We start from the raw sequence: 15,211 nt of genomic DNA, 5'->3' as shown, positions 1-15,211 counted from the left end.
GCTGAAGGCTCGTAGCGTGTCAGGCCCTCTACTGACCGTGGCCTTTTCCTGCCCAGGAGGACGTGCTCTGCATTTTGCATCTGACAAAGCAGAGTCTCATGAAGTTAGATAACTTGCCTTTGGTGATCTACCTAGCAAGTAGCACAGAACCATAGTCTGAGCCTACACCTGTCTGACCCTGGGGCCCGTGCTCTGACTCCATACAGCGAGCAGAAGGTGACTGCTCTTCCGAAATGTCCCTCATTCCAGCCAGGACTTCGGGGGCATTGTCCTGGCCCCATGCCTGCGGGTCTGGGTCTGGGGAAATCTTAGTCCCCCTCAGACCTGCGTCTCTCTCTAGGGTGCACTTGTTGGGTAACGGGTGATGAGCACTTGTCAGAGCACCTGTGTCCTTGTGTAGTCCCTGTGGTTGTCAAAGCAAGGTAAGTGTTCTCAAGAGGGACACTTACTAGAAAACGTCAAGAAGTTTTCTTCAAAGTTTAAGAAAGAATGGGCTTGTCTAAGCCCAGAATTCTTTCCTCAAGAATCTAGCGTCTAGTTTAAGGGTATGTTGAATAGGGCTTTTGCAAATCATGCTGAGTGAAAAGAGAAGCAGCTGAAGAGTGGTTTGGGGTTCACGGGAGTCCCTCTGGCTGGGATGGAGAGTGAGAGCCGAAGCAAGGAGCTGGTGAGGGGCCTAAGCGAGAGGTGGTGGGCTGTGGACCAGCCCGGTGGAGGTAGAAAGAAAGGGCTGGCTCCTGGGTCCAGCTGGATGGTGAAGCGATGAAATTTCCTGAACGATTAGACGTGGGGCTGGAAGAGAGGGGAAGTGGGGTGCTCGCCGGGTGCCGCTGTTTGCGGTGGAGGGGAAGTGTGGGAAGGAGGGCCTTGAGGGTCGCTGCGGGCGCACGGACCCCGTCCCCCAGCGCGCCCTGGTTCCCGGCCCGTGGCGGGGGCGCTCGGTGCTGTTTCTCCGAATGGGAGGAGGGGTGCTCTTGGAAGCGGGTAGAAGGAAGCAGAGGCTTCTGCATCTCAGTGCCGTGTCTGATTGATAGATGTCGTTTGGTTTACACAGTGTTTTAATAACTCTCGAATGAATTTCCAGTGTTTGGAAATTGGGATATGTCCTGTAAAATGAGAAAAGCTTTCATTCCTGCACAGCCATGGGGGTCCCAGCAAAGCAGGCTAAGTTCTAGATTTTGTCAAACTGCAAAATATTCTGACTGAAAATATTTTTTTACCCTGAAACACTGGATTTTTTATGTACCTATTTTAAATGGAAATATACACATCAGTTCAGGTCAGTCACTCAGTCGTGTCCGACTCTTCACGACCCCGTGAATCGCAGCACGCCAGGCCTCCCTGTCCATCACCATCTCCCGGAGTTCACTCAGACTCACATCCCTCGAGTCAGTGATGCCATCCAGCCATCTCATCCTCTGTCGTCCCCTTCTCCTCCTGCCCCCAATCCCTCCCAGCATCAGAGTCTTTTCCAATGAGTCAGCTCTTCGCATGAGGTGGCCAAAGTACTGGAGTTTCCCCATGGAAAAGAAATACAAAAAAGCAAAATGGCTGTCTGGGGAGGCCTTACAAATAGCTGTGAAAAGAAGAGAAGCAAAAAGCAAAGGAGAAAAGGAAAGATATAAACATCTGAATGCAGAGTTCCAAAGAATAGCAAGGAGAGATAAGAAAGCCTTCCTCAGCGATCATTGCAAAGAAATAGAGGAAAACAACAGAATGGGAAAGACTAGAGATCTCTTCAAGAAAATTAGAGATACCAAGGGAACATTTCATGTAAAGATGGGCTCGATCAAGGACAGAAATGGTATGGACCTAACAGAAGCAGAAGATATTAAGAAGAGGTGGCAAGCATACACAGAAGAACTGTACAAAAAAGATCTTCATGACCAAGATAACATACACATAGGAAAGTGTAAAAACACCTATTTTTAACAGTAATGAAGTAGATGCTCACACAGCCACCGTTCACTCAGGGTACAGAGCATCAGACATGGCTCATGCTCTCCCAGGCACAGCCCCTCGCCTCCCACACGTCCCCACAGGGCGTGAGAGCCGTGGCAGTGGCCTCTGAGCGTCGCAGCCCTGTACACCCCTGTGTGTCGCGGGCAGTGCGGCTTAGTTTTGCCCCATTTATAAACTTTCTCTGGACAGAATTCACTTTAGGTGCTGTGTCTTGCTTCCTGACAGCTTTTATCTTTGTAAGGTCCAGTTCCTGTTATTACGTGTTGTGCTCTCTCTGGAATAACAGTGGAAATGGCTCACAAGACCCTCTTTCTGGTTTAACTTCTTCCTGAGTACTTTTCAGGAATTTGAGGAACATGTGCCAGAGATTTTATTTAACTCAGTAGCTGATGAGATAAAAAGTAAGATGTTACAATCAGTTCCAGTTATCTGAGTACTTTTAAAATATATTTTTATTTATTTAGAAAATGATTTTCTGAAATTGGTAAAAGATGACAAAGCTCACCTTTACACGAATGCGTATGTCTGAATCGCTTTAAGTTAATTTAAATGCCTTAAAATTTGAGAAAACTGAAGATAAATTTCCTGAGCATCTGTCATTTTTGAGGTGAGGGGACAATGTGATTCTTTTGATGGCAGCAAGGTGAAGAGGAATTTCTTGACCCTGCCCCAGAATAGAAAGGCAGGCCATTGACTGCCTTCAAAAGGGAGCCCTGTGTGTCTTCCTCTGCCTTTGAGTTCCTGTGAAGTGGCAGAGCGGGTGGGGAGGAAGCAGTAAGCCGACCAGAAATAAAAAGCAAGGAGTCTGTGCTGCTTCCTCGACGTGATGAAGATCCCTGTCAGGGATTCAGAAACCTGAGCCAGCAGATGAAACCTGTGTCGTTCCCGACGTCGTTGCCAGAGAGCGCGCCAGCCCGGCCCCTTTCCTGGCTAACAGCCGGTCTCATTGTCCGTCCACACGTCCCCTGCCTGCTTGTCAGCACAGAGCAACTTCTAAACAAATGCAGGGCTAGTGAGAGACGGGAATGCCTTTCTTCCCCACTCAGGAATCTCGTGTCACCGCTGTCTGCCAGGAAATAGAAGGAAGCCTTCCATTTGAAGGAGCTTGTCTCTGTGGGCTATAAGGTTTGATTTAAAAAAAAATATATCAAAGTTCATTTTTAAAGTATAGAAATTTCCATCTTGTCACAATCTTCTGGTGCATTCATGTCGTTTGGAAAACTTTTGTCTTCATTCTTAGGAACTAGGCATTGGGTGCCGTAGAAAGGAAGTGCAGCCTCTCCTTTGGGGCTACCCTAAGACTTCCGTTTGTAGTCGGTCAGGTGGAGTGAAGGAGAGTAAAACTGTTCCTTAACCCTAATATTTGAGTCTTTGTCCTGATTGGGTTTCTGGGCAAAGAAGGAAACCAAGCCAGTGATAATGGCTGGGATTGAGAGTGGGCAGTGACCGAGAGTCCGCGACACCACAGGCCCGCAGTGCGGACAGAGGAGGTCAGGACAGAGAAGCTGATGGTGAGGCACCCAGCCACCACAGGGCTTCCCGCCTCACCAGCTGATGTCTCCATGCCGTGAGCAGAGCAGAGTCCTTGGTTCATTCTGTAGATGAGTGTCTCAGCTGGGCTTGTATGTTGTGATCATCTGGGGAGCTTTAACCTCATAGCGATGACAGGGCCCGCCCCCCGAAATCCAGAATGCAATCAGGGGGGATCAGTGAGTCTGCAGGCTGAGCACGTGACTGGACACAGCAGAGATCTGGAGCTGCCTCCTCTCAGCTTCAGCTGGCAGTGTTCTTCCTGCGCCTGGTCCTGCTGCTGTTATTTACTTGAAGTGAAGTCAAAGTCGCTCAGTCGTGTACAACTCTTCTCGACTCCATGGACCGTATAGTCCATGGAATTCTCCAGGTCAGAATACTGGGGTGGGGAGCCTCTCCCTTCTCCAGGGGGTCTTCCCGACCCAGGGATCCAACCTGGGTTTCCCGAATTGCGGGAGGTTCTTTACCAACTGAGGCACAAGGGAAGCCCCAGTGCTTACTTGGGCTTTTTTTTTTAAGTGACTTGGTAGTCTGGTGCATACATACAGAAGAGTGCACGGAACATCGCTCTGTGTCTCGGTGGGTCGTTTTAAGTTGAAAAACCATGAAACTAGCTCCCAGTCAAGAGAGAGATGATCGCCAGTGCCCCAGAGCATCCGCATAGGGGCAGCTCTCCTTCCGCTTCTGAGATTCATTCCTATTGCTGCGAGTAGCCACGATCATTTTTCATTGCTCCGTGATGTTTGTTTGTATGGATACATCACAGTGCAGGCGGCAGACGTGGGGAAACATTGCCAGTGTTTGGCGAGTAAGAATGACATTGGGTGACCATTGCTGGCTGTGTCCTTGCGTGCACATGTGCACCGCAGCCTTGAGAGTATAACCTTGGAGTTGAATCGGAGGGTCACAGATATTCATGTGTTCAACTTGAGGAGGTAATAAACAGTACATTACTTCTAAACCAGCTCACACTCCCGCCAGCAGTGTCCTGCATCCTTACCAACTCTTGGTGTTGCCCGTCTTTCTAATTTTAGTGATTCTGGAGGTTGTAAAGTAGTATTTCATTGTTGTTTCTTTTATTAAAATTTTTATTTTGGAATGTATCAAGTAGCCAAGAAAAGTAGTCAAGTGATAGGAAGGCTCCCCGTAGCCCCATCTGATTGCAGACCTGCTTTCTGACCTATAATATTTGTGTGAATCTCTGGAAAATAAGGACTTAAAAATGCCATTTTCACCCCTAGAGGAAATTAACAGTACATTCTTAAATGTCAGCACGTATGTAGTTCCTGTTTAAACCTCACGTCGTCCCGTACGTGTCATGGTGTTCTCTTTTATAGTGTTGTGGGATCAGGATACAGGTAAAGGTCTGTACGGTAGACTCGTTGGCATGTATCTTCGTTTGAGTCTGTGTTTCCCTCATGTTTCTGTTTTTACCTTTGGGCAAAGTATAAGCTGGATAGAGACGGGGAGGCCATACTCAAGGGCTGGCAGAACGGAGTGAGGGGTTCTGGAGGCACACGTTGACTGGAGGGGAAGGACGGGGCAGGTTCCATGGGAAACGCTGTCAGCGAGTCGGCCCTGTAGCGCGGTCGGAGGAGAGGGGTCCCGGAGCCTCGGATCCAGTCCTCGGTTCCCTGGAGAGGGACGGGCCCTTCACCTCACCCCTGGGGCTGCGTCTGTGCAGTGCTTCCCTCCCCAGGACTGTGTGCGAGCGAGGCTGACTCGTTGGTTCTTATAACGTGGAGGTTTTATGGCTAAAAAGACTGTTGGAAAAGTGGGAGGGCGTCGAGTCTCTCACCAGGGTTTCTTCTGTCATCTCTCTTCAGGGCTTCGGATAAAGGAGACCAAGGAGGTGTACGAAGGAGAGGTCACGGAGCTCACCCCATGTGAGACGGAGAATCCCATGGGGGGCTACGGCAAGACCATCAGCCACGTGATCATTGGGCTCAAGACGGCCAAGGGGACCAAGCAGCTGAAGGTGAGCACGTGCCTGTGGGCACTGCTCTGCTGAGGCGCCTCCCTGTGTGAGCGCGTCTGTGCAGGGCCGCAGACAGCACCTGTGGGCAGGGCTGGCACGTAGACGACTCAGTGAGGATGGCTCCGGCTCGTTGGCGCCGAGGAAATCGTGTGTGTCAGGACTGAGCTGCATGGTGCCACCCTGCGTCCCGCCAGGGGACCGCGTGTCTGGGGCCTGGCCGCTGACTGGCGCTCACAGGAGAAGCAGCACTGAGCGATCTGGTGAGGGCTGAAGAGCCGTGATGGAGCCATCTCGAGGGGCCTGGTGCGGAGTCCCGGCTGCAGGCCCTTTTGTGTGTTGGGACCTTGAAACCGTGATGGCTTCACTGGTCAGTTCTGCTTAGGCCCAGGGCTCTGTGGAAAGTGTGGTGGTGGCAGTGGTGAAGGTCCTGGGTGAACCTCCCAGCCCTGTCCCGTAAGCCTTGAGGAGACTGTAGTATAAGATAATGACTGGGTTTGAAAGTGGGAAGTGACTGAGAGTGTGTGACACCACAGGCCAGTGGGAAGTGGCAGCTGCTGATGTTGTGAAATGGAACAATCTGATTGTGGCTTTGCCTTATTAAAATAAGGAATAGCCTCTTCTTCACGGCACTTATTCACTGTATGTGTCAAGCCCTGGGCTGAGTGCATCAACAAATCTGTGTGTGTGTGATTTCCCGTATTTTATAGATAAAGAGCTCTGAGGCACATGAGGAGGCTAAGCGTTTACCCTCGGATCGCACAGCTAGTCAGTGGCGGGGCGGATTCTCCGAGTCCTACTGACTGCTGTCTGCACTGTAACTCGCTGTGGGGCCTTTAGGCGTCAGTTGAGCTCTCTGGGGCTCCATCTCCCTATCTGTAGACTGCAGCAGGTTGACCATATAACGTCTCCATCTTTGCCTTCCTCTGTGATTTTATCTTTCTTTGACTTTGTAAGGTGGTGTCTTGGTCACTGCTTTATGGAGATCATAAAAACGTCGCCTCTCCAAAGGACCATTCTTCTTTGTCCTAACAGGGTTTCCATCTCAGGAGCTTGCCTCTGCAAGTATCTCTCTTAAACCTCCCCCTCATCTCTCCCATTCTGTATTAATTACATTTCTTAGCAGGATCTGCCACCTTTCCAGTAATTACATCTTTAGTCAATTCATTTGGGAAATTAACTGATACAAAAATGCGTGATGCCAAAAAAAGAAAAACAGAACGTGTACTATCGAATGTAGGATAGATAACATAAGGTATACAGTTTAAATTTCAGTTATCCATAAAGCTGTTTGGCACAATTTCTGTAAGAAAATAACAAGAGGATGAATGTTTTGCTTTCAAAACGAGAACTTCCTGCCACATTGAGCATCTGCGCAGGCTGTTTGGGGAGATGATGTTTCAGGGCGAAGGCCAGGCCTCTGCCTTTGTGGAGTGCCGCCCTTGTCCCAGCCCCGTTCGGGCTCGCCACGCACCAGCCTCAGTCGGACGGTGGTCCAGGAGGGTGGGCCTGGGCTCCTATGGTACTGTTTGTAACAACTTCATTGAGGTCTCACTGTAAGTAAAACTCACCCATTTTAAGTGCGCGACTCAAGGACTTTTAATCGGTTTACAGAGTGGCGTAGCTATCATCACAGTCCAATTTTAGGACATTTTCGTTACTCCAGAAAGAAACCTCGTGCCTATCTGCAGTAACTTCCCATCCCACCCCCAGGCCCTGGCAGCCTCTAGTCCACTTTGTCTCTGTATCTTTGCCTTTTCTGAACACTTCATAAAAATAGGATCACACAACATGTGTGCTTTTATGTGTGGCTTTTCCTACTGAGTCCTGGTAAGTTTTTATTCTAGTTTTGTTTTAGAGTTGAGAGTAACAGCTCCCCTTGAAGTTCAACAGAGAGAAACGTTTCTAAATAAAGACTCCTTATAAAAGATGCTCTCCCAGAATATCGATCGCCCAGGTGGCCCGAGTCTGGACGATCTGGAGAAGGCAGCTTTTCCCAGATGTGCTGCTTTTCCTTCTGGAGATAGAAGCAGTTGGGCCCAAGGAGCAGACACTGGGATTTGAGTCCACTGGCTTCAGAGAGATCCTGGTTTTATGTTTCCTTTGAATGAATCGCATCTGTGATGTGATTAGCCTGGGTGCTGTCATGTGGGTGAAGAAAGTGAAGCTCAGAGAGCCTCGTCTAAACCACAGGCCCGCTGAAGGGCAATTGTGGAGAGTACACAGGTTCTGTCCCTGCTTCTGGTGCAGAAACTGCTGCCCCTGCCCGAGGTGGGGAGGGCCAGGGATTGCCGCAGGGAGAGCAGTCTCAAAAGGGGGTGTTAGGCCGTGGGCCCCACCTGTAAGTGGTTAGAGCTGCGTTTGCCAGTTTGCAGCCTCTGGAGTAAAAGGAAGGAGGAGCTTGGGTCTCCCTCGGTGCCCGCCTCCTGCCTGCTCTCTGGGGCGCGCAGGCTCTAGAGCCCGCCTCACACGTCCTCACACGCACGTCCCCTCTCCGTGTGGTCACTGACTACCTCAGCTCTCACACGGGAAGCGCCTGGCAGTGTGTCAGAATGTAATGTCTATTATAGGTCCCTGGTTCACTTGTTTTCTTTTTTTAAGCTGGACCCCAGCATTTTTGAAAGTTTGCAAAAAGAGCGAGTAGAAGCTGGAGATGTGATTTACATCGAAGCCAACAGTGGGGCCGTGAAGGTAACACCGCAAGGAGACCCGGGGGCGGGGTGGGGCCTTCTCTCTTCATGGGGTCCGGGGTGCGTGGGGAGGGGCCCTGGGCCTGCTGCCCCTTATGTTTAGTCAAGTTTGCCTTCCCTGTATCTGCATTCTGTAACCTCGTGATGAAAACAGACAGTCTGTTAGAAAAATACGAAAACCTGTTTGGAAGGGGAGAACAGTGAGGAGGTGAAATAGCGGTAGTCATTTCCAAGTTGAAATGTGCAGGGTATTTAATCTTCCTTTTATCTCTTTGGTATTTTCTTCCAAGATATATGCATGTGGAAAGGAATGCTGCATTAGTATCTGATTTCCAGGGTCCTGTACAGAGTTCCTCACTGTTTAATGGATGAGCATAATACTTCATATCGTGCACTAAATCACCCACCTACAAAAGAGACTGAGCAGCCCCTCCGTCTCCAGTTAATCTACTGGATTTGCCCTTTATCGGGAATTGCATGCAGTTAAAACAAGGGGGAGATTCTGGGAGAAAGTGTCGGGTGTCCTCAGCTGGGTTTTTGGAGCCTGGCGATGAGCAGATAGCGCCTTCTTGGCAGCAGGGGACCAGGCCACGTTTGGAGTTTGTCAAGGCGGCTGTTGGCCGCAGTTGGGACTGGAGACTTTGATCTCGCTGAGTGGCGTGGGGACTTGGCGGTGGACCTCACCAGGCACTCAGGCTTCTCTCTGTCTCTGTAGAGGCAGGGCAGGTGTGACACCTATGCCACAGAATTTGACCTTGAAGCCGAAGAGTACGTCCCCCTGCCCAAGGGGGACGTGCACAAGAAGAAGGAGATCATCCAGGACGTCACCTTGCACGACTTGGACGTGGCCAACGCACGGCCCCAGGTACTGCCCCCCGCTCCTGCTGGGCCGCCGGCCGCTGGCCCTGCCAGCGCGGGTCCTTTTGTGCGCTGGGGGCTCCTGGATAAGCTGTCAGTCTTGCCGCTTCTGAGGGCAGACAGTCCTTTTCTGTCTGTAATGTTCAGCAATTAACATTGCCAAGAGCGACGAGGGGCTCCTTTGTTCCAGTTCAGATGCTCTAGTCACAGATGGCTTCCTGCACACTGCTCCTTCTCCCAGCCCAGCCTCCGGCCTGAGCTGCCAGCTTCTCCCTGGCTTCCCTCCAGCACTGGCTCGGGCCTGGCATGCTCTGGGTGTGAGTGGCGGGGGCAGGAGTGTTCTTTGAGCCCTTTGCAGGATGTCAGAGAGCCTCACAGAGCGGTTTTCCCCCTGCCTAGCAGAACCCCCAGTTTTATAGCTTTGAGCTGGAGCTGCCCCTGCTCCTCATGTGAGTAGAAGATGGATGCTTGTGTCCTGACTAATAAAACGTGGGGAAGCGCGGGATGACTTTCTGCCGTCTCTGGGGAACGTGCGCTTCAGAGGACTGACTCTTTCCCCGCTGGTGGTCTTTGGGTCTGGTTTCCTGTTCGTCCTAAAAGAGGCTATCCCTGCTAGCAAGGGAACAGGCTTTCTAACCTGAAATCTGATCTGTGGGTGTTTTGTCCCTTGGAGCCTTGGCCAAGAAAATGCTAAAGAACCTCCGCTCGATCTGTGCAGCAGCTGTCCCAGACCAGCCTGTGAGAGCCACTCGCCCGAGTCAGCTCAGGGACTGCGTTGCTCCAACACCAATTGGCTCAGCTAATGGTCACTTTGAGTCTTCAGGTTTTCTATGATTTAGGGCTCTCTGATTTTCTCTTTGCTCCTCTGAGAAGAGGGCATACTATTTCCTACCTGGCGGGGCTGCTCTGGGGATCAGATGTCCTCAGTGGTCAGGAAGCTTTTGCCACCTTTCACTGCTGTGCGTTCAGGGGCCACCTGTGTGCCCGGTAGGGCCTGGCAGCCCCAGGTGACCGTGGAGAGCTGTCTTCTGGCTGCCTGCATGGAGGCGCTGGCAGCTGGAGAGCCTGCCGGAGGGCGGCCTGCTGCACAGTCAGGCTCCAGGCCCTGAGCGGCTCTGGTCGCTAGGCCTGGTGAGAGGATGCAGGCCCAGAGTCAGTGCCACCCCACGGGGCTGGGGCAGCGGGACGGGCTTGGAGCTTCCTGGGAAGCAGGATGTGATTCCCGGCAGGTGGGCTCGAAGTGATTCCTGGAGAGTCAGGTGCCCAGGGAAGGGTTGGCAGCCCTGTGGAGTCAGGCAGGCAGTCGGGACCAGGAAGAGACGTGGCTGGGATGGGTTTGCTAGATGCTGGCAGGGTGGGGGGCCTCTGAAAGGTCCTGTCCTGAGAAGCTCCCCGAGTTCCCAGTGCAGGTGCCGGGGTCTCTGCTTCTCAGGACCCCTGTTGACTTGATCAGTTGATGAGGGCCCCGGGCGGAGGTGGTGATGAGGTGTTTGCAGCTGCCTTAGGAAGCGAGACTGACTCCTGAGCCTTCTCTTGTGCAGGGGGGACAAGACATCCTGTCTATGATGGGCCAGCTCATGAAGCCCAAGAAGACGGAGATCACAGGTGAGACGAGACGCAGTGCTGGGGGCTGGAGCCTGGCGGTGCGTGGGATCCTGCCCCTCCTGACAGCGGGGGCTGCGCTGGATCCCCATGCGCATCCCGAGAGGGAGACAGGCGGTCGTTGGCGCGTCCCGCTAGCAGCGCACTGCCCGTCGCCTTGGTGGCCCCTGCCCGCCTCCCCGGGTGAGGCTGCAGGCTGCCTGGCCCTTGTGGGCCTCTGATTTACTTGCTCCTCTTGCTAACTGTATGCTCCTCTTTTTCCGAATTACCACAGATAGCTTTGTTACTTGAAAACTGTCAACGTTAAAGCTGTTTTCTTGCAAATTTCAGCCAGTGGCACGATGTGAACCCCCAGAGCAGTGTCCTTATCGTAGCATGGTCTCTCCAGCCCCGCCTCTTAGCTGTGGTGGAAGGTGTTGGGTGTGTGGGCTGCTCCCCCCTGCTGATGGTACAGGTGCTGGTTTGGAGAATGAAAACCATGACCTTGGACAGTTATTCAGCTTTTGAGATGCTCGTCCCTCTTCGAGCTCTGAGATGGGACCTCTCCTCAGACCTTGTCATTCTTCACAGGTTTTCCTCCAGAGAGGATTCTGAACGCACCCTATTCCTTCTAGGCGCTTGATTGAAAGTTAATTAACGGAAGCTTTGTCACACAGGCCACGAGAAAGGGTCACTTACTCAGTGTAGCACAGGGGAATTTGCATATGAAAACTGCCCATCTTCCAGGCGGGTTTGAGATAATAAGGCCCGGTGGGGAGTGTGACAGACCACACCAGGAGTGTGCGTCCTGGTGAAGACAAGCGTGTACAAACTTAACACACCTTCAGGGGAGCATGCCAGGGTTCTGCTTTTAGGCAACAGTAGCGCAATTTCAGATGAAACTGAAGCCTGGAGTGGGGTTGTAGCCTGATGCTGGGGTCACACAGCTCGCACTCAAGCCCAGCTCTAAACTTGGGCTTGGGTGGGATTCGGAGGGAGTGAAGAGAAAGGCGATCGCCTCCCCACGGCACTGACCCTGCCCGACCCTCGTCCACTCCTAGATAAACTCCGGGGGGAGATCAACAAGGTGGTGAACAAGTACATCGACCAGGGCGTGGCTGAGCTGGTCCCGGGCGTGCTGTTCGTGGACGAGGTCCACATGCTGGACATCGAGTGCTTCACCTACCTGCACCGCGCGCTTGAGTCCTCCATCGCGCCCATCGTCATCTTCGCGTCCAACCGAGGCAACTGCGTCATCAGGTACCTGCCCCCTGCCCCCAGGCTCCTCAGGGTCTCCAGGGTCACATCACCCCGTCGCGCCACCTGTCGAGTTGGGGAGGAGGGCGCCCTGTTCATCCTGAGGGAAACGCTCGGAGTGGCTTGATTTCACTCGAGCAGTCACTCTGTTTCTGCATGTGAGGGCTTCCTTGTGGTAACTGGGGTTCCCATGGGTGTGACTTGGTCATCTGGTTGGAGTGGGCAAAGGAAAGGTCGGGTGGGCCAGCCCTCAGCCACACGGCCTGTGTTGACTTCCGTCCCACGTGAGCTCCCCGAGGTGTGTGTTGTGAGTTCACTTTTCAGATGAGGAACCAGAATGACAGCATGGTGTGCCCCTGGCCACAGATAGGACGAGAAACCCTGGCCTCTGACAGTGAATCCTGTCCTTTCTTTCTGGCCCAAACCTTTTCTTGGGGCCACACTGGTACCTCCCTCCCAATCCCCAAGGCCCACCTTCAAGAAGGGAGCCCAGGGGCGTTCCTGGTGGTCCAGTGGTTAAAATCTGCCTTGCAGTGCAAAGGACATGGGCTCTTTCCGTGGTCCAGCAAGATCCCACGTGCTGCAGGACAGCGGAGCCTGTGCAGCGTGGCTACTGACGTGCCCAGGGGCACATGCTCTTCAACAGGGGAAGCCACCGCAGTGAGAGCTGGAGAGCAGCCCCCACTCAGCGCAACTAGAGAAAGCCCACACGCAGCAACAAAACCCAGCTCAGCCAAAAACAAGGAAGAGCTTTAGAAAAGGAAGGGCGCCCAGAGGCCTCGCCCCTCCAGCGCCCGAGTGAGCACCGGTGTGCCCAGTCGTTGGCTGCCGTGTTCTGCACGCCCTGCGTGTTGGGCCTGCTCCCAGCAGTGCTGGGGCACGACGGGGTGGTGCAGGGCCTCTGCAAGCCTGCCACACAGTGGTGAGGGCGGCAGGGCCCGGAGACTGCGTGCTCCTGGCCCAGGCGGAGCGGGAATCTGAAGAGAGACCCCAAGACCGTGAATGTCTCAGCACAGAGCAGCAGCCAAAGCGAGTGAGGAGCCTAGACCAACCTGCACCTGAGCCCCGCCTCTGCAGAGGGGCTCTGTCTCCGCTGAGCTCGTACGCCAGCCGTGCCGTTGGCTCTGGGGCAGCCCCACTCAGGTGGCCGTTCTCACCCGGGGTGAGGGTCTGTGTGCACGCTGTCCATGCTGGTGGCAGCATCGTGCAGCCCCTCTTTGAATCCCTGTAATGCTGTCTTGTTAAGAGCACCGCTCGCCACCGTCACAGCTGTCTTCTGGTCTTGAAGGGAAGGCAGCTTGGACCAGGTCCAGGCCAGCCAGGGCCTGGCCGCCTGGGCAGCACCTGGAAACGCCGCCTGCTGAGTCTGGTGTCGGCCACGCAGACCCTGTGTGTGCTTGCTGGACTTGACTCTGGTGGGGCCTGGCTTCAGTGTTGACTGCGGCAGACGGGCCCAGCCTGGACAGATGGCGCCCCTGCCGAGGGAGCCCCGCGGCCAGAGCCGACCCGGCCGAGAGCTGGGCCGAGAGCGCTCAGGACCAGAGTCCTCTTCGTCTCATGCCGTCTAGGGAAAAAGAGGCACGGGAGGGTGGCCCTGACCTCAGAACCCACCCAGTGGGGCCTGGGGAACTTGGCCCCAGCCCCATCCAGAAGCATGTGTGTTCCAGAAACCATTTTCTCTAATACGTTGTCTGAAAGAAACTTTGTACCTAAGAGTCAGAGCTTGAATACATTTCCACAGTCTTTGGTCTTTAATTCCTGAGAAGTGCTTAGTATTTTTTAAGCAGAGGGTTTTTGGGGTTTTTTTTCTGTTTAAATTTTTAGTTTTATGGACTCAAAACCAAAAGAAAAAAATTTAACACATATTGATAAATTCTGTTCCTTTGTGGTTTTTTTCCTAATCTTTTTTTCTCTAGACTTTTTATATTTACTATCTCTGGAATGAAGATAATTTATCATGAGTGTTGTAAAATTGGGGATATTTTAGGATGGCGAATTGAGATCTTTTAAACTTTTCCCAGGAGAATATCTAAATAGGTTTTAAAAAGAGAAACATATAGCCTAAACAGAATTAAATAACTGAATATTAAATGTAGTTTTTAAAGGTTATTTTGTTTAATATGACAATTACAGGTATACCAAGTACTAAGATTTTAATCATGATAGAATTTTATCTTTATAATTCTTTATTATTATTTTTAGAAATATTTGTTGGTGAAAAAGATTTACTTTTTTCTAATGATGTCTTAATGTTTTGTATTTGCTACTAGTCTGCTTCCTTTTTTGTTTGAAAAGGTCTTAATTATTTTTATGTATTAGATTTAACAGTTTTTTCATTGTGGTAAAATGCACATAACATAGTTTGCCGTTTTAGTTATTTTTAAGTGTTGGGGAGGCCAGAATTGGGGGCCTGCTGCTGTGGCTTCCAGAAGTGGAGGCAGGAGCCCCCGGCTCAGCCCACTGGGCTTCCAGACACGGCTGAAGCCTGGCACGTGTGCCACACGTTTCTGCCGGGCACACAGCCCACTGGGAGCTGGTGCTGTTCAACCCGGTGGGGTGGCCATTCACTGGTTTGGCTAAGGATTCGAGAGAGAGACAGGCAAAGGATATGATTGGACAGTTCTCAAAAGAAATAAAAGAGCTAAGGAACGTAAGGGAAGGCATTCACGTGATTCGTTAATAGTCAAGGAAAGGCAAATTCAGACGAGGGTTAGGCCTTCCTTTTCCCGGGCCTTTAAGCAGCGTGCTGTTAGGCTGCTCCGTGCTGGCTGCAGGGTAGCGGGGCCAGATCGCTCCTGTGGCTGCAAAAATGAACATAGTCCTCTGTTCACCCATTCATGTTTAGGGAGATATTCAGGGCAGGGTCTGGCTCTGTGGGAGATGCTGAGGAAATGTTCACGGCAGTGTGCCTAAAACACCGTTAGTTATGACAGCAGCTATGAAGCACTGTGTGACCGCCCAGCGGCGTGGGTCCAGTGAGACTCGTCCTGGGCCGTTAATACTGAAACAACAGGGACAGAAGCGACCCAAGCGGACCTACACACTTCGGGTAACTCTAGAGGGCATGACAGGTGCCGGTACGAACAGTCTCTATGTGATTCCAGTTGGCTTTTCTCCTCCTCCCCCAGTTTCCTGTGGTGTTGATATTTGCAAAAACAATGACGCGGTTTCTGATGGCACCTGAGTTAGTCTGTGTCCTCTGCGGTCCTGCTTCTGACTCTCAGGACGAGAACTAGCTGCTCTGTTATCACCGGGGCCTCAGCCATGTTTCCACTGTCCAGAGAGGCCTGAGTGACGTGGAACTTGTTGGCCTTGCAGGGGCACGGAGGACATCACCTCTCCTCACGGCATCCCTCTC

The 15,211-nt window shown here is 52.1% G+C and overlaps 1 protein-coding gene across 1 annotated transcript in view; it reads left to right on the top strand.

The window, feature by feature from the left end:
• The window catches only part of RUVBL1 (RuvB-like AAA ATPase 1), a 31,777-nt gene that overhangs the window by 11,531 nt on the left and 5,035 nt on the right, over nt 1-15,211 (top strand). Inside the window, exons 6-11 of the mRNA XM_010832830.1 lie at nt 5,319-5,470; nt 8,069-8,158; nt 8,873-9,022; nt 10,557-10,620; nt 11,658-11,856; nt 15,172-15,210. Of these exons, the coding sequence (XP_010831132.1) occupies nt 5,319-5,470; nt 8,069-8,158; nt 8,873-9,022; nt 10,557-10,620; nt 11,658-11,856; nt 15,172-15,210 (694 nt within the window). The remainder of the gene's footprint in view (nt 1-5,318; nt 5,471-8,068; nt 8,159-8,872; nt 9,023-10,556; nt 10,621-11,657; nt 11,857-15,171; nt 15,211) is intronic.

This window comes from Bison bison, unplaced genomic scaffold (assembly GCF_000754665.1).
Source record: "Bison bison bison isolate TAMUID 2011002044 unplaced genomic scaffold, Bison_UMD1.0 scf7180017862279, whole genome shotgun sequence".
NCBI classification, from domain to species: Eukaryota; Metazoa; Chordata; class Mammalia; order Artiodactyla; family Bovidae; genus Bison; species Bison bison.
The sequence above is the reverse complement of the archived record's forward strand: the minus strand, read 5'-3'. Positions and strand labels throughout refer to the sequence as shown.